The sequence below is a fragment of the Corvus kubaryi genome, unplaced genomic scaffold (genome assembly GCF_017639235.1).
Source record: "Corvus kubaryi isolate FWS band 111438036 unplaced genomic scaffold, C.kubaryi_AGA036_p1.0 37308, whole genome shotgun sequence".
Lineage (NCBI taxonomy): Eukaryota > Metazoa > Chordata > Aves > Passeriformes > Corvidae > Corvus > Corvus kubaryi.
In genome coordinates, this window is record NW_024581096.1 from 506,646 (window position 1) to 525,239 (window position 18,594).

The window sequence follows — 18,594 nt, forward strand, 5'->3', positions numbered from 1 at the left end:
ATCCCTGTCACTGTCTGCTCAGAAATATATGCTGTATGACATGGCCACTATTGTTCAGGTAGCATTTTTTATAATTCCCTTATCTGGAAGGATTCTCCTCCCAGGTTTTGCACTTCATATGCTTTCACTTTATCTAAATGTCCAGTTTGTACTTTTTCCTGCTAGACTGTGTTTGAGGCTCAGAAGAAAGCTGTGCAATTGTGCTTTGTGTCATAAAAAGGGATTTCTTTGAGGTTTGAGTGCATGGGTGTACTTTAGCCTAATGAAGAAATTGCCCTGGATTGAGTCCCTGCTAACATTCCTGTTTATTGATTTCCTTCAAAAGAAGGCCTGCCATTAACAGAAATGCATTCTTTTTGAGAGGTTTCAGATGGTTCTTTAGCCCAAGAAGTGCAGCCTTTGCCTCTTCATCCATAATTGGGAATTTCCTTATAATTTTGGAGAATATTGCACAATTTTGATTGCAGGAAAGTTCACAGAGAGACTAAACCCATATACTTTAAGATTCAGCTGAAAAATTCCTGATATCCATAAATCCCAAACTGGAGTCAGCATCTGCTCAGCTGAAGCTGGAGTTAATCTCACTAACACAAGTCATTCATCTTTCCACTGTATCCCGTTTCTGCACAGTCTTTAACTGTATTGTGACTCAAAGGTGTAAAAGAGCACATGCTGAGTAGTGTATTTTAAATCAGACCATCAATTCATTTCACCTGTTCCTGTAGTAGGAAGCTTTATTTATTATCTGTAGAGAAGTTTTTAAACACAAGGGTACTAAGGGCTGTTTGTGATGTAGTAAAGCAAGTATGAGGACATGGTGAACACAGTGTAAAAATAACAACACATTTAAAGCCTTAAATGATTTCATGAATGTTTAGCTATCACATAAAGGAAATGAGGGAAGGCAATTAATTTATGTACTCATTATTCACACTCTTAAGTAGAAGCTGGAAGTTTGTGAGAGTCATTAGAGCTGAAGATCAAACCACAAAACCTAAGGAAGCTTTAAGTCTATTTTGCAAGGAATGACTTATTTCATTACTTGTGTCCAGGTTCTTTATGAGTAACAGGGCAGAAAAACAAGTAGCATCTATGGTGAGGATATACCTTGTTATACTGGAATATTTTATTAATATTAATATTCAGCACATCCACCAGATCAGGTCTTATCAATGTAGTAGTTAGGTTCTTGAGAGGATGGAGCTGGACTGGTTTTAGAATTGGGGTCTCCTGGCATCTCTGCTTTCCTCTGCATAAGACATTTTGCCTGTGTTGTGTGTGCTAATCCAGTGCCTGTAATGTATGTAACTTTGAAAAAGTAAAACCAAAAAAAATTAAAATGTATATATACATATCTCAAACCCAAACCAAACAAGCCCCACCAAAAAGTCAGAATCCATCAAATTACTTGCAAAATGAAATAGTTCACATCTGAGGACTTAAATATAGCTGCTGAAAAAATGGTACTTCAGCATAAGTGGACATTTTAAAACCTGTGTGATTGAGTCACTTCTGCACTAGAGTTTAGAAGATGCACCTATGATTCCTCTCCCTGCTCTAATTTTATTTGGACAGGTTCACCCTGTACTTACTTTCCCCAAGGCTTTACAGGTCTTTGATCCAAGTATGTGATCTATTAATGTGAATGAGTCTTGTGTGTATTGTCTTTATCCTGCTATTGAAAGAGGCATTGTTTGTGAAAACACAGAGTGTTCTGTGTTTATAGCTCTCTCTCACGTTATAGATTTGGCTTGCATCCTCCTCATTGTCTTGGCAAGATGAAAATTAAACAAGAATGTGTGTGCCCCAGTTGGGAAAAGGATACAATAATTATTGTAGCTGAATGACATTGATTACAGCAATTCAGCTTTTTAAAAAATTTTAAATAACATCTTTCATTCTGCGTGAATGTGCTAACCCGGTGTTTTCTTGCTTTATTTTGGATATTGTCTTGAGGGAAAAGCCTTCTTTCATATTCAAATAACCTTATTCTCTTTTCAGATGAGTTGTACATGTAGTGTGGTAAATGTAGAAATGATGTTTTAAAAATGCACTCACTTTACTTTTTTAACCTTTTTCTTCTCACTTTCTTCTGTTAGGAGAAAAATTGGGTACCTGTTGGGAATTAGTAGCAGTCTTGCTTTATAAGCATTTTCTAGGTTCAGAAAGCCTTAGGAAAATGTCACATTCAAGTTACTTTAGAATATATTATCTGTGCTCTGTTATTGGCTGTGGTTTCTGTCCAAGGTTATATGCTCTGAGCAGTTCTTGGTTTTACTAACAGGAGCTGCATTGTGTTACTCATGGGGGATTCTATAGAAAGGAAAGCACGTTTCCGTGATAAAAAACTGATTTCCTTTAGAATGTGCAGTTCACTAGGTGACAATTTTTAATGTGTTTTTAATAAACTGATTGCGGAAAGAAATAATTTTGCTTTATAGTGAATATTCCCCCTGGTGTGCTTCTTCAAATTGAGTTCTGGACTCAAGAACAGACTTGGGTTAAGCAGAGTAACACTGCTGTAACCTGGCTATAATGCTGTGTTTATGGCAGGACTTATTTATTTGAAAATACAAAATAAACAGGCATTTGGGTAATTATTATGCTGCGATGCTGTAATGCAGAGGATCAGCTATGCTGCTCCTTAGCAATTCAGCACTATAAAACCCTCCACTTCCTTATGATGTTGTAGGTTTCTCATCATAATTTTATTTCTGAAAGCAGAATAAATCCTGATGAACCAAGGGATTTATCTTTTGGGTTTTTTTTAGTATTATGTGGTAACTTCAAGTGGTTTAATAAGCTTTTTCCTCAGTGAGTCTTAAAAGTCTTTTGTTACAGTTGCTTTTAAAAATTGCTGATGTCAAATACCACCAGTTTTATTGCTTAGAATAGTTGCAAGTTTTTAAATAATTCTGAATCACTCCATGCATTTTATCACATTGTGTATGACTAGAGAAAGATTTCTGTTCCCTTAAAATGCACCAACTTGTCATTGAAATGTGTAAAACTTCTTCAATAAATATATATATTAATGAAAAAATTGTATGTGTATTACTCAAGAGCAGCAGTGATGTGCTCAGTGGCTGCATTCTTTTGACATTCTTTTAGAGTATTGCTCAGTGTATGTTAGACAAACAAAACTGCTTCTGATTACTCTTCGCTTGGGTTTATAAAACTGAGTGAGAAAATATGTGAAGTTCAGGGAATTTTGAGAGGAGACTTAACTGTGGACCAGTGAGAAGTCAACAGTGGTTAGTTCAACTGTTAGTAATAACAGTGTTTAATATGACCTCCTCTGAGTAGTAAAGGAAGGCTTGATGTGCTAAATGTAATTCCCACAATACCAGCATCTCATTTAATTTATGCAGTTGTTATTAGTTACTTTTTTATGTAAAAAAGCGAAGGCATCACCATTTTCTCTGTTGGTAATCTCAAGTGCTTTCTATTTCAGGAAAAAAAGTCCTATCTCCTTTAACAGGTATAACTTCTAGTGTTTGTTCCTTAATTAAGATATTGATCATCTGCATCTGTGTGTTTGAATCTTCGCTTTGTTTTGGTGTTTGAAAACCCAGAAATCCTTTGATATGTTTCTTTTTTAGGAACAGAGTGTGAAGACCTCATAGAAGAGTTGCTGTGTTGCCTCATCCAGCTCATTGTTGAAATTCCCCTCTTGTAAGTAGGCATTTTTCTTTTGCTGGTTTTTTTTTTAAGTCTTCTTTTATAAACTGAGCATTTGAGAGCATGAAACTTGTAGTAATGGGATTATAATGTTTATGTAGTTGTATTTGAATGTTCCATGTGATGGAGCAGTACACATAATGATAAGCTGCTGCCAGTACCAGCCCTGAATATTCTGTTGGAAGAAGTACATGATGAACGTCTCACACAGCAGTTCAAACCATCAACAGAAGTTATTCCATTTGTTTCAGGTACCCCTGTCAGCACACAGACAGTAACTGGTGGAAATGGTTGTGCTCATGGTACAGGGGAAGGTACAGTGGAGGTGGCACTTCAGCTCTGGGGTATGCAGTAAGGTGAAAACTAAAGTTCTTCTGCAGTTCTGTGGGGGTTTAAATTGCAAAAATAAATCATGTTGTGCTATTTAATACTGATTTCTGAAATTCCAGTGAATTGATGTCTGGAGAAGGGATAAGAGAAATGAATAAGTGGAATGTTTCTGTAGATCTACAGATTTGTTTATATGGCTTTTTTTTCATGCATCTGTTGTATTTGAGAGATGTTGATTCCACATTTTGTTGGGATATGTGTCATAAAACATACTTCAGTGTTTTATGTAGGAGAGCATGCTTTGTTCCTTGGAAATAAAAGTGTTCTTTCACTTTTGTGGAAGTGTTCTGATGAGTTTTAACCTTTTTCCCCATGATAAACTTTACTAAAGGTAGAGTGAGCAGTGTCTTTAGTGTTAAATTTCATTGTAGTCTGTGCCTAAAATGTAGTGCCCCAACTGAAGCATCATGGCTTTGGAAGAGTTTCATATTGTCTCTTACAGTGTAGTATAAAGCTCTGCTATTTTGTAGGTGGGATTGCTCTTTTGGTTGGAAAACTGACAAAGATGCAATGTTTTTTGAAACACTGCTGTCATTAAATACAGCTCTGTCAACGTTAACGCGAGGGATTTGTGTAGGTAGAGTGTAATGAATTAGTGGTGTGATTCAGAGTGTCATTCCACAGAGCTTGTCAGGACTTCCTGGAACAGATACAGGCTTTGTTTGGAGCAGATTAGAGGAAGTACAAAGGGCTGAGAGGACTGTGATATACAGACAAGTTCATAAATCCTGCAGGCTTTTATTTTTCTTTCTTGGAAGTACCACTGTGTGTGTGCAGTCCAGTTCCTTTATTCTGCCTTTCCAGCAGAAGAAAATACACCAGCATGATTGTTCCTCACCCATTTCAACAACTGAACCTGTCAGCATCTCTATTTCTGTGTGAATGTGGTTGCTCCAAATGGAAGCAGCTGCTGAAAGCACTTAGATTACTCTAAAACCTAGTGATAAAATGGGAATATTTAAATAGAAAATTATAAAGCCTGTCCATAATTTTAATATTCAGCTATATCAGAAACCATAAGACAGAGATGTGGAAGATTTTTATTTTGTGGTTGGGATTTTTTTTGTCATGTAAGTTTTTTTAGCTAAATTTCTCCTGAAATAGCATGCTGCTGATTGCTAATAAAATACTAACAAAAATGTGTATTACTGTCTTGTTTATCACTAAAATACATTTAACAATGTGATAATGTCTTAACTAAGAATTTTGGTCCCATATCATCGAAGGGGAAGTAGGTAGAGGAAAGGAGATATTGGAAAACTTTCTTTCTCTAAAACACAGTCCAACTATGTTCTTCATAAAGGTGTTATAAGGTATTAGTTTATTATTAATTTTGTTCAAGAGAGTGATCAGGATTGTTTTCATAGTGAGTTTATTCTTGCTTACCTCCCTCTCCCTGGTCAGATATCACTAGAGATTCTTTCCCTATTTTGTTTCAAGGGAGTAGTTAATTTCTGTCTTTAGCTGGAATGAAGCAAGAGAATTGCAAGCCTAGTATGTGAATTTGGGGAAGGAATAGATTGAGTGGAACACATTAAATATTCAAACTTGTTATGATTTGTGTGTCAGGACTTAGGATCCACCTGTGAGAGAACAGCCAGCTTTGGCAGCTTGCAGTGACACTGTAACAGTGTCTGTCTGTAAAGCTGCTATTAAAGATGAATTTTTGTTATGACAGACCATTAAAATCTCCATGCTGAGCTGGTCTTCAAAGTGTCTTTCAGAGTAGCAAAGATTTTGTTAGGAGCACTCAGTAGCCTTAATAGAGGATTGTGACAATTAGTGTGTCCCTTGGGTTCTGTAGGTGCAGTTTGGTGAAGGAGTGTATACAGCTGGCAGCTGCCGTGTGAATATGTTGCATGTCTGCACCCCAGTTTAAGCTTCTATTTTTCTCCTTCACTGAAGCTGTAGCATTATTTTTAAAGCATGGAAGGCCATGTCCATGTTCAGAATGTAGGAACAGGGGTATCTGTGCAGCTGTCTTGCACTCCTTCCTTTTGAACTTGTTCTCAATGTCACATCAGGTGCTTGGGATACTTCTGTGTGTGGTATTTTGCAGGCATGGTTGTTCCAGGCTGGTTGGAGAGCAGCCCTGAGGAGAAGGATTTTGGGATATCTGTTGATAACCCAGAGGCTGTGAGAGAGGCTGGACATGCCTCAACCATGTGCATTGGGACCCAGAAACTCCCCATGCCCTGGGCTAATCCTCAGCATGGGCACCAGGGGAGAGGGAATTCTGCCCCTCTGCCCTGCTCAGGTGAGGCCCCACCTGCAGAGCTGCCCCAGCCCTGGGGAACAACAGCACAAGGACCTGGAGCTGCTGCAGCCAGTCCAGAGGAGGCCACCGAGATGCTCCAGGGCTGGAGCCCCTCTGCTCTGCAGCCAGCCTGGGACAGCTGGGGGTGTTCAGCTGCACAAGAGAAGGCTCCAGGGAGAGCTCAGAGCCCCTGGCAGGGCCTAAAGGGGCTCCAGGAGAGCTGCAGAGGGACTGGGGCCAAGGCATGGAGGGACAGGACCCAGGGAATGGCTTCCCAGTGCCAGAGGGCAGGGCTGGATGGGATATTGGGAAGGAATTGCTGTCTGTGAGGGTGGGCAGGCCCTGGCCCAGGGTGCCCAGAGCAGCTGTGGCTGCCCCTGGATCCCTGGCAGTGTCCAAGACCAGGTTGGAGGGGCTTGGAGCAGCCTGGGATAGTGGAAGATGTCCCTGTCCATGGCAGGGGGTGGGACTGGATGAGCTTTAAGGTCCTTTCCAACCCAAACCATTCTGTGGTTCTAAATTGTAAGAGTTTGGGCTTGACAGGGATACTGAATTCAAGGCTCCAGTCTTTTCCTGAGTATGGGCAGATGTCACTCACCTCTGAGCTTGCTCTAGTTACCAGCTTTGGCAGAATAAGCTCATTTCTGCCTACAAAACAACCTGCAGCATACTTCGAAATTGCAGGTGGATTGTCTTTCTCAGAATTAATAAGGAAGATGTGGGATGTGGAAGAAGATAACTGTCAAATCTCTGTCCCTTATTATGAAACATAACTTTTTTGTTGTTGTTGGGAAAAGCTGCAGAGCCTTTCCGGGAGGCAGAGCATTTCTGGGAGTGTCTCAGTTTTTACAGGCAATTTAAGAAAATCTTTCTTAAAGTTAGTTTGTATTGGAAAAGGTAAATGTGCTTAAAGGCAGAAATAGGTTGCAGTAGGGACTCTGGGACTCTGCAACATTGTGATGCTGTGTCTGAGAGTTATTAAAAATGTCTTGAATTACCTTTCTGAAAAACGGGCTGTGCTGCGTTGTACAAAATGCCAGGGATAAAAGTTTCAGATTTAATTTTATAGAAAGTACAGTTTTCAACAATTAGACTTGTGCAGTCCCTTATAACACTTGTGTTACTGTATGTTGATGTTTGATTTATGGTTCCCTTGAGTGTGCTATGGATACTCTGCTTTTTCTTTGGTTTTGCTAATGTTAGCACACAAGAGTGTACACTAATGATTCGAACTGCATAGTCGGCAAAAAGATACAATGTTAGTATTTAATTGTATGACTTTTATGTAGAAGCTATTGCTAACATTTTGTTGCAGGATGGAGCTCCCAAAGCTTTAAATTATAAAGGCTTCTTTCAGCAGCTTGTTAAGAGCTGGTATCCATAACTGAACATCTGGTTGTTATCAGTGCATTTCCACTTCATTAAAAACTATAAATGCATGTGGAGGAAAAATGAAATACTGTGATCTAGTTACATCACTCCTAAGTAGCACCCTGTGGTGCCAGTACAAGTTAGTTGATATTTCTATTAAATTCCCTTATTTTCTCTAGTTATGGTTGTTTTAGGGTGCAGTCTTAGTTGTTTGGAAATTTAAATGTTGACAATGTTTTGACTCATTTAGGGATGCTTGCTGCATTTTATGGGAGCTTAAAAGTCAAATGTAGGAGGAAGAAAGGCAGTATAATTGATTATAAAGCTCTACAAAATAACTGCAGTGTAGGAAAGGTGCCGTTTACAGATGATGAGAAATGTTTAGGCTTTTTTTCTTGCCAGTTATGAGCAGCAAAGAGATTAAAAAATGTTTTCTGTTCTAGCTCAGAAGTGCCATATTTTAATTATTTTTGTTACTTTCAAAAGAATAGGTCAGAATAGTGCTTTTTTTAAAAGAGTCTATTCAAGGAATTTTTGTCAAGATTGTAGTAGCTCCATTATTTGGAAAGCTATGTGACTTTTGCATTTTTGGCAACTTTGTCTCATCATCAAAGGCGAACTTCCATCTGTTGAAACTGAGGTTGAAGGTAGTGAAAACATGCAAACTGAGAGAGATTTGTGTTGCTTCACTTTGATGAGCCTCAAAGTTTAAGACTATTGTGCTCTGTTTAGGAGGGATCTGATTCGTATAATGGGAGTTTTATTTGCTGCTGCACCTTGGGATGGTGCAGCAAATAAAATGTATTCATGTATTTGGAAGATTTTCTTAATTGCTCATTATTTCTGATGGTAGATGTGCAGTGTTTTAAGTGTCTAAATATCCTGAGTAGGAAAACCTTATCTGTATCACATATTCTTACGCTGTTCTAGTTTTTATTTTAGACTTAAATCAGTATTTCTCTATGACCTATCCATTCACTAGGTAAGCTTTAACTTGTAGCAAACTTCCTCACCCCAGAGCATAGCATCAGAAGTCTGTACAGTTTTTCGTATATTGTTCTGTGTATCAAATTCCTAATAATCTGCTTTCTGATATGGTTTTCAGCCCTGTTTTCACAAAAGATGGTGGGTGTTGAAAATCACCTGTTTGTGCAGGTATTTGGGTCTCAACAGCAAAGACACAGAGAGACTGTGGAGCGGGTCTGCCTTTCACTTAGGCTGCATCACTGAAATGCAGGGTGTGATTCCTGTGGTCTGGCTCTGTGTAGAACCCTCTGATGGTCTAATGTAGTTGTTTGGTCACCTGGGTCATCATCTCTTTCCTGAGGATTGGAAACTACACCTGGGAGTCACTGCAGCTGTCCAGTTTTAGGGAATTTGGGCTGTTCTCTTGTGTTCTGTTGTTAGAAAAGTAATGCCTTTTAATTAGTTTTAGTGGATATTGGTAACAAGACTTTGTGGCATAAAAAGTAAATAGTACATAATACAGTTTCTCTGTGCAACATTTAAAAGTCCAGAACTTCTAGTATTTTTAATCCATAGGGGGAAGAACTAAATGTCAGTGAGGTGACAATGTACACAGTCACATAGTCTCAAAGGGTTTAGGAACAGGTCTGTGAAAAAAGGCTCTTGAGTCATGCTGTCATGTCAATCCTTTAGGTACTACCTTTAGAGTATTTCCATATTGTTGATGCTCCAGGGGACAGATGGGATATTGGGAAGGAATTGCTGTCTGTGAGGGTGGGCAGGCCCTGGCACAGGGTGCTCAGAGCAGCTGTGGCTGCCCCTGTATCCCTGGAAGTGTCCAAGGTTAGGTTGGATGGGGCTTGAAGGTTTAGTGGAAGGGGGTGGAATGAAATGAGCTTTAAGGTCCTTCCAATCCAAACCATTCTGGGATTTTTTGTTTTCTCACCCTATTGTCCTCCCAGTTGAGAATACCCACTGTGGGGCAGATGCAGTACGAAATGTCAGAGATGCTTTCTGCTTCCAGTCAGTGTTTGCTGAGTGCCCCCTTGGGACATCTCCCAAATGTTTGGAGTCAGCTGTAATAAGTGTAGACCATTATCAGCTGCCAGAGTGCATATGTGCCATCAGTGAGTGTAAAATTAGGAATGATTCCAAGAGGAAAGATTATGTTCTCTTTGAGTTGTTGTACTTGTGTCCTGAGGCTGATAGCCAGATATTGTACTTGCTTTTCAGTTTTCAAAACTGATCCTATTCTCTGTGGTGACTCCTCTTTCACCTTTCTGGTGGGCCCTCAGGAAGCAGGGAAATGAAACCTGGTTCCTGTATGATTTGAGACTTTTTTGTATGAATCAGCCGTTTTGGCAACTCTCCTAAATTAGAAAATGGGTTACCTTTTAACCTTTTAATACTTGGAGTAGACAGCTCTGGCTGGGTGAAAGTTCAGGAAAATATTTGAACAGGGAGGGGGCTTGCTCTAGAGGTAGGAGTTGAAATTTGGAGGGAGTTTGGTTTCTGACTGTTCAGGATGTTTGCTCTATAGGTGTGAAATCATTTATGAGCTCTCAGCCTCTGTGTGCTGATATAGAAATAGCTGCATTTCACTGAGTAATTAAAGTGTTTACAACAGCATGTGCCTTCAGAGTGTTAATTGGAGTCCATAGCTGGGATTTTCCTCTATGGTGCCTCTGTACTTCACCTTGGTTCCTCTGTCACAGACCTCTCTCACGGGCAGGGAACAAAGCTGAATGATTGGGAGTACAGAAAGCACTTGTGAGTGGTGTTTGGCCTTGGAGAGAAGCCAGCAGCAGCAGGATGGTGACACATAGGTAGATTGTTGAAGTTCTTGGTAGGTGATGCTGATAGGAGGTCATCCACATGGTTTTGAATGGATAAAGCAGATGCCAGGATGCTGGGGAGCTGTGGTTTTAACAGGACCATAGTTCTTGTTCTGTGTGGGGCGATTACATAATTTGGAAACAGTATTTAGGCTAAGGTTGTGCGGGGCTTGGGGTGACCTGGTCTAGTGGAAGGTGTTCCTGTCCATGTCAGCAAATGGCAGTGGATAAGGTTTAAGGTCCCTTCTAACAACCAGTCTAGGATTTGATGATTCTAATTTACAGGTTTGCCACCAAAGTTAATAAATAAAATAAATCAACTACAATGTATGTTCCTGGTGGAAGACCAGAAGAGAAGTGATATTCTCTCCAGTCCATATCCTGGAAGAATTAGGTACTGCACCGATTTCTTCTAAAGCAGTACTACTCTAAGTCTAAATGCAGTGTTGCTTTAAAGTGGTATTGCCAGGGCTATAGTGGTCCCAGATGAGCCCACAATCTCTCTTACCTACTTGACAAAGCAGATTAAGATGGAACATGGTGCTGATTTAGCAGAATTTATTTCCTGGAGGCTGTGGACTCTCCATCTCTGGCAGTGTCCTAGGCCAGGCTGAACGGGGCTTGGAGCAACCTGGGATAGTGGAAGGTGTCCCTGCCCATGGCAGGGGGTAGGACTGGATGAGCTTTAAGGTCCCTCCCAACCCAAACCATTCTGTGATTCTAATTTTTGTCTTTTGATTTAATGAGTTGTTATCTAAAGATTACTATAATTCAAACATCTCCTTGGTTGTTTAATTTAAAAGTTTTTATTGAAATTATCTGGCATCATTTGCTTTTGGAAGGAATCCATTGATATATCAGTTTTTCATTGAAAGGTAGACACTAAACACGTGTTAAATACATGCACACATTTGTTATGCTAGTATCAAGGAATCTTGCATTTTGAAGCTCTTCATTCTATGAAGAATCCATAATTTAACATAATCTCAGATAGATATGATATGATGTGTCTTTTCCTCACAGAAAATGTTTATGTATAAGGTCTGTTGCCAGAAATCAGTTTTAACTTGGCTGTCACATGTGAGAACCTGGACCTGCTCCATCCGGTCCAAGGATGTCACTGTATATGAAGTGTGATACCAGGAGGACAGCTACGTGTGATAAAAGGAGAACCCAAATGCAGGAGAGAAATGACTGCCATGATTTCTAGACTTTGGTCTGTCTCAGATTCTTTCCCTGTGAAAGATCCATGTTTTGAGAGACAGACCTATAGTATCTGCTAGCTTGTCTACCTGCTATGGGAATATATCTCCTTGTGGAAAGGAGAGAGAGAGAGAGTAAGATGAAAAAATTGAGAATAACTAATGAATCCCCAAAGAGAAAATCCAAAAGGAGAAAGAGAAAAGACCTCTGCATGTTTTGGTACATTGCTTTATGGAGTCCATTTATGCAGAACATGAGCTCTATCTGTGGATTTTTTATTTGTTTTGTAAGACACTTGAGAAGCTAAAAAAAAATGCCACAGAAGCTCAAAACAACATGCAGTTATTCTGGCTTTCTGAAATAACTAGCTAAATAATTTTGACATGTAATTGATACATGAGTTCATTATTTCTAGTTTCCTCCTTATCTGCAAGCAAACAGTTTTCAGGGGAAGTTGGAGATCAGCATAAATTCCACGTAAAGTCATACTATATGACCGATATCTTTGAATAAAATAAAAAAAAAAAAGACTGCCTATTCTATAGTCTCTCAATATAAACAAACAGTATTTTCTTTGAAGTTGAAAGAGGTTCCTGGTAGTTCTTGTGACCCTTTAGAAATGCTTGAGTTTCAGAAAACTGTACATTTGACCCTTGGTGGAGAAAATAATTTTGCTCGAAGCTTTATCCTTGTGCTGATAAATTAAGGGTGACTGGACCTGAGGGGTTACCCCAGATATCAGGACCCTGGTTGTGTTTATGTCAGAGCAGATTTAATTTGAACAGATTCTACAAGTTTGAATGGAGTGTTTCTACAGTTAAATGTGCCCTGTCTGGGTTTTGAACTGAGAGAAAATAACTCACTAAGTGCGGCTGCTTGAATTTACCTTTCTGTTTGTATTTTCTTTCAGAGTTATATAAGGATATTGAAAGCAGATTTTTTTCCTCACAAAATGTACTTAATACAGTACAGTAACCTCTTTGTTTATTATTTTATGCTGATGCTTATCAAAACAAAATCATTTTGTAACATTTCCTCAAATTTGCTACTCCATTTGTATCAGTTATTATAAAAATAAATGAATGAATAATTGAAATGGAGAAAAAGTATACTAGACCCCAAAATTTGTTTCTTCTCTGCATAGTGACCCAGTGCATATTGTAGTATGTCATGAAGTTATATCCCTTTTCATTCATCACCTTGGGGTAGGAGACAATATTCTTGTATTCTCAGCCTTTGTCATAATGATAAGTGTCTGAATATATCTTTTTGTAATATCAGAAAAGTGTTTTTCCAAACTGTTGTTTTTATTTTGACAGAAAAACATTTCTTAATTTTTTTTTTTGCTGGTGGCTGAACCTTCGATAATTGATATGTATATATACAAGTCCTCTTTGCTTTGCTTGGGACGGGATGCATGTGGGTGGTGGATTGCACAGTGCCCCTGGTTTGGAGAGGGAGCAGGAACTGTTCCTAGTGCAACCTTGCTTCTGGCTGAGGTGAATTTGCAGTGGAACCAGATCAGAGTGTAACCTCTGGCCTGATCTAATTACCAGCATTTACACTGGCGAACTTCCTCAGGAGTGGGCAAAAAGTCAGGTAACTCGCAGGGAGTAAAAGTAATTCAAAAGGACATCATGATTTTCAGGAAAATGTTACTTAGGCGATATGTCTCTTCCTGACCCATAACTTCAAATGTTTGGGGTTTAAGTATTCAAATCAGGTGAGAGAAAATGAAAAACAGTGAGTTTGCACAACCTTCACTTTTAAAAACATTTTTGTATCAGAGGTGGTGTGGTTCTGTGGATTGTGATCCAGGAAATTGTGATTCCAGTTTGCTGTTGACTTTGAGTAAATAACTGCACTCTCTGCAGAAACTCTGGCATGGAGCTGCTGCAGAAGAGTTTAATTTAAGCTGTCGGTGCATTGTAATGCATGAAATTCTTCTTTTCACACTTCACAGTAATGCATGTTATTTACAACATACCTGGCAGCACACTTGAGAATATTAAGCTATTTGAATGTGTTAAAAATTAGACTGATTTCTTCTAAATAAAATCCTGTCTGTTTCAGTGAGGCACACCAGCTCTGATCCTGAGACTAGTGAAAATCTATTTTTTTCTGGCGTGAACTGATTTTGCTTCAGGAGATTGCACTGTAGTTCTCAAATCATCATTGTTGGAAAGAGCGCTTAGTTTTATGCCTATACCTGTTCTAACTGTTGAGAATAAAATTTTTGGAAGGTGACATTGTAACGAAGAAAAACTTAGCACCACTGATTAAACAGCATTGATGCTGATTTGTTCTTTAGTGTTTTGATTTTTTAAAAATCTGAAATAGAGATACTATTAAATATTTTCATTTGACAATAATAAACAGATTTTGAGTTTCCAGTAGGTCCCAGGTCAAAAAACCTTGGTAATTGTTGCAGGGAAACTGTTGTAACTTAGTAATACTGGATTGTGAAGCATACTGCGGAAATTAAATAGTGGCAGTGGGAGAAACATTAAAAGGACTTGTGGTAACAATAATAATACTTAATAACAATATTTCTAATGAACTACAGGATGGTGCTGTTGCACCAAATGAAGTTCCTCCTTTTGGAGGACGTAAAAATGGTCTTTGGTTGAAAGCAAGAATGATACTGGTTCATGTCCAAGTTACTTCATTGTGTTTTAAAAGGTTTCTTGAAGTCTGCTGTTTGTTACTGATTAAGGAGGCAAATGCCATTTTTCTCTCCCTTTTAAAAACAAGATTTGTAACAAAGTCATTATAGGCAGAGGTGGGAACAGAAAACACAAGGTATTTTTAATAGTGTGCCTGTCATCCACTCTGCTGCACAGCTTTTCCTAATCAGCCTGAGCTAAATGAACTTTGCTGAACTGTCAGTATTTAAGCATTGCAGCTCATTTTTTGTGATTATCTGTAATATCTTGAAACTTTCTACTTCCCTGTTACCTCAAAAATACCATTTAAAACTGAACAATATATGTGGTATCCTGATACCCTGGGCGTTTTGTACACTTGAACTGGCATTTGTGTATTACATTCCTGGCAGATGGAGCTAGGTGGACATTCATTTCCTCACTTAGCATGATGGTTTTGTGACAATTTTGTTTAATGATACAAAGGACACACTTCTGAGAGATATTTATTATTTTTAGGAAGAAGTATATCAATTGCAACTTGAGTTCTATGAGCAATACTTCTTTTTACATTGTTTTGTCTTTTAGCATATGAAAAAAATGCCTATTTCTAAGAAAAACAACCCATTTCTGGTGTGAAATGATTCTGGTTTTCTTGAATTTGTTGTTTACATGTTCCCAATTGAAACTCTCTGTGCTACACAGTGTATAACTTCAGGTGAAGCTACCAAGTATTCTTGGAAATCAGCTTGTAAACAACCCAGTAGATTAATCTCTGTAATTTTCCCCTTTTTTCTGCAGAGATATTACATACAGCATTTCTTTGGAAGCCGTGACAACTCTCATTGTGTTCCTCTCCTGCCAATTATTCCACAAAGAGATTTTGCGAGAGAGCATCATTCACAAATACCTGATGCATGGTCGATGGTATGTCCTGCTCTGGGGTGTTGCCTAAGAGCAAAGCAAATGGGTCTCTTGTTTAGGTTGTTTGTACCTGAAAACAGAAGGCAGCAAAATGTTATGTTCATAGAAAATTTGTTCTGCTCAAAAGGAAGAAAACAGAAAAGCAAACATCTCTAAAGGCTCTTGGAGGGTTTTAGGTGGATATCCCACAGCCCAGTCTTCAGTAAAACTATTTTGGAAATAATTTTTGTATTTTGAGGGTAGTTTCATTAACTTAAAACAGCATTTACTTTTCAGGATGTTTTTTTGATTCAGCAATGAGTCTCGTAGCACTGCAGCCTAGAGAACTCAGGTCCCTCAGAAATGCTAGAGCTTTCTTGCCATGCAGATAAGTAGCAGGCCTTGGAAAGTTGAAGACGGAGCACAGGGCAGACTTCAGCCCAAAACAGCAGCAGGATGGAGCCAGAGCGTCAGGATTTGTGGGGTGTCCTGGTACTTCAGTCTTTGGACTGAAGGAATTGAGGGTTTGGGGGAAAATGGGGAATATTTGGGGGAAGAGTTCATATGTGGTCTAAGAGGTCTGATTTGGGAGTAGGAGGTGCCCGGCCTCTGGAGAGAGATGTGGGAATTTGGTGACTGGGAATTGAGAGCAGTGTGAACAGCTGGAGGGTACTGGTGTGATGTCCCACCGTAAGGAGAAGGGGGCACCCAGGATTTGTAGATGCTCATGATCAAAAGGAATGACAAAAGTCAGAGGGTCTGCAAAGTTCTATTAGTAAATTACACATTCGGCATGGAAAACAGTGTGTTTGTCCCTGATATCCCAGGGTAAGTACAGTGGGGTTTGGATAAAGGGGGGGGGCAGTGAAAAGGGAGAAAGAGAGGGACACAGAGAGAGAGAGAGAGAGAACTGGATCAAAGAAAGGGAGAGAAAAGAAGGAAAAAGAGAGAGATCACCAGCCCTGGCTCCAGTGTTGATCGAGCTGATGGGTCCTGGGGCCTTGGGCTTTTTGGGGCACCTTTGAGGCTTCCCCTCCCTGGAGAGACATTTCTCACTTTTTGTGCAAATCAGTTCTCATTCACAGTCAGTTCTTTCAGACCTTTCTGGAAATGGGTTGGAGGCTTTGGGGTCTTGGATGGTCTTGTTTGCCCCTATGGTCCCTGGCCCTTCTCAGCCTCACCCCGGCGCCTGCGCTGAGCCAGGCTGTGCTTTTCTGCAGGAGCCACAACCAGGGGGTTTATCCCAGAAAAGCTGCCCTTCCTCCATAAGGCCCCTTCTCCAGCCACATCGTGGTCTTTCTCATGTGTGTTTTTGCCAACAATCCTTGGCTGTTATTCCCAAAAATCCTTGGTTGGCTCCACACCATCCAGCTATCGGTGTTTGGGACATGCACATTAACCCCTTACCTTCTGGGCTTCTGCAGATGGTTAGAGAGTACATCGTAACAGAGCTCCTGTCTTTTCAGCTCTAAATCAGATGGGGATGGGAACCAGCTCTTTGTTTCTGTGGAAATGCTACTCCATTTTGTAAATACTGTAACTTTTCAGTTAAACCCAACAAATTCTACAGGCATTTTTCAGATTCACTGAAATGATGTCCGTTGTTTCATTGATCTTTGGAAATTCATAGAGTTGTGGAATCCTTGAGGTGTGAAAAGGCATTTAAGACTGGTTGGGTATGGAGAGATGCTGTTGTTACCTGTTCTGTGTAACCAGAGCATGGAGTAAAAACTGAACAAATAAAGTGTTTCTTTCCATTGCATAAATATTTTTCCAGTTGTGTCTTGAGGTAAGTGAATACAAGGATTCTACAAACTAACTGGTTTACTTAAAAGTAGTATTGAAAAAACAAAAACCAAAAGGCAGTTTCCATGATTCTGCTGTGGAAGATGCTCCTGCAGACCCCTTCTGAAGTCTGGGCAGCTTTGCATGGGCAAGACCTTGGTGTTCTTTCCCTTTCCAGTCTGGTCAGCTCTGGGAGAGTTACTGGCTGTGTTTAATGCCAAACACTAGCCTTTGTACCTTACCTGGACTTTGTTGTGCCAATTTTTGTGAGTTGTGAGTCAACTAAAGCTGTTTTGTTTTTTTTTTCTTTCCAGTCTCCCATACACCAGCAGACTTGTGAAAACGTTGCTATATAATTTCATTAGACAAGAGAGAAGCCCTCCTCCAGGGACCCATGCTTTTCAGCAGCAAACAGATGGAGGAGGACTGCTCTATGGAATTGCATCTGGGGTGGCAAGTGAGTCTGATTTTCTATAAATTGTACTTCAGACCGTATGAAGTATTGCCTTCTGTGTGCCCTCTCCTGCAGACACACCTGTAGCCCATTTCTTTTTCAGCAAGTGACACTGGTGTAAAAAAGCTATCCACAGGCCTGCATGGCCCATCTTGGGATGTGTTAGAATCTGAAGCAATTATACCTGCAGGACAGCAGATGGTAAAAGTATCACGTAGTCCCTGGTTTTTTTTATTGACACATTAAAAAACCCTCAACCAACCAACTAGTGCCCTATTTGATGAATCACATACTTCAAATTACTTAAAATGTTGTAAGAAATAGTTTTATGTGCATATTTTATTCTTTACAATAACTCAGTGGATATGGTGACATGCTCTGTGGCTCTGCTTGAGCAAAAGGTTGGGCTAGGTGGTCTCACGGGGTCCGTCCCAGGAGGGTTCTTTGAAGTAAGGGAGCAACCTAGATAGGAATTTTTGTAACATAGTGTGCCTTTCCCAGTAAGTTGACTAATGTTTTTTCCTGATTAGTGTGACTAGATTCTGACCTTTCCCATGTGGACTGTTTTCTGTAGAGAAATACCACCTGAAGAATAGCAAAGACTTGATGCCATTTGTTGTTCAGAAAAAGGTTTCTCATTTTTATTTTACTATATACTCTGTTTTGGTTGGTGGCTGCTCCCTTCCCCACACCAGATGTGTTTTACTGGTATATAAAAATCCGTCTTAGAGGTTTTTTCTTTTCCACCAAACAAGAATAAAACATAATACAGTGCTAACAGCAAAGGTAGATATTATTTTGTTTCTCCCCGATAAACTGGAGAACACTTTGCAAGTCAGTTGCTGTTAAAACCGATACTATTTATTTAGCTCTTTTGTGAAATCCATTCACTGGCAGCCTCCTGAGGGAATATTAAAGTTCGGGCCGCAAGGGGTCTGCCAGGATTTGCAGTCGGTGGCAGTGCCCGCGTCTCTCCTCACGGCGGCAGTAAAAGCGCACAGCTGCTGCGCTCAGCTCCTTCTGCGCTCCGGGTAACACCCGCCGCGGCCGCGCCTGGGTTGTGTCCCTGACATAAACCCAGCACGAAGTAGTGCCTTGGTTCGC

At 39.8% G+C, this 18,594-nt stretch overlaps 1 protein-coding gene across 11 annotated transcripts in view; it reads left to right on the forward strand.

The window, feature by feature from the left end:
* Window positions 1-18,594, forward strand: part of DYM (dymeclin) — a 208,001-nt gene that overhangs the window by 26,879 nt on the left and 162,528 nt on the right. For 6 of the 11 annotated variants that reach the window (XM_042028189.1, XM_042028179.1, XM_042028181.1 and 3 more), the window contains 4 exons: window positions 3,603-3,675; window positions 3,933-4,037; window positions 15,150-15,275; window positions 17,351-17,493. In XM_042028189.1, the coding sequence (XP_041884123.1) occupies window positions 3,603-3,675; window positions 3,933-4,037; window positions 15,150-15,275; window positions 17,351-17,493 (447 nt within the window). The remainder of the gene's footprint in view (window positions 1-3,602; window positions 3,676-3,932; window positions 4,038-15,149; window positions 15,276-17,350; window positions 17,494-18,594) is intronic. The other 5 variants (XM_042028182.1, XM_042028183.1, XM_042028186.1 and 2 more) reach the window with 2 other exon arrangements.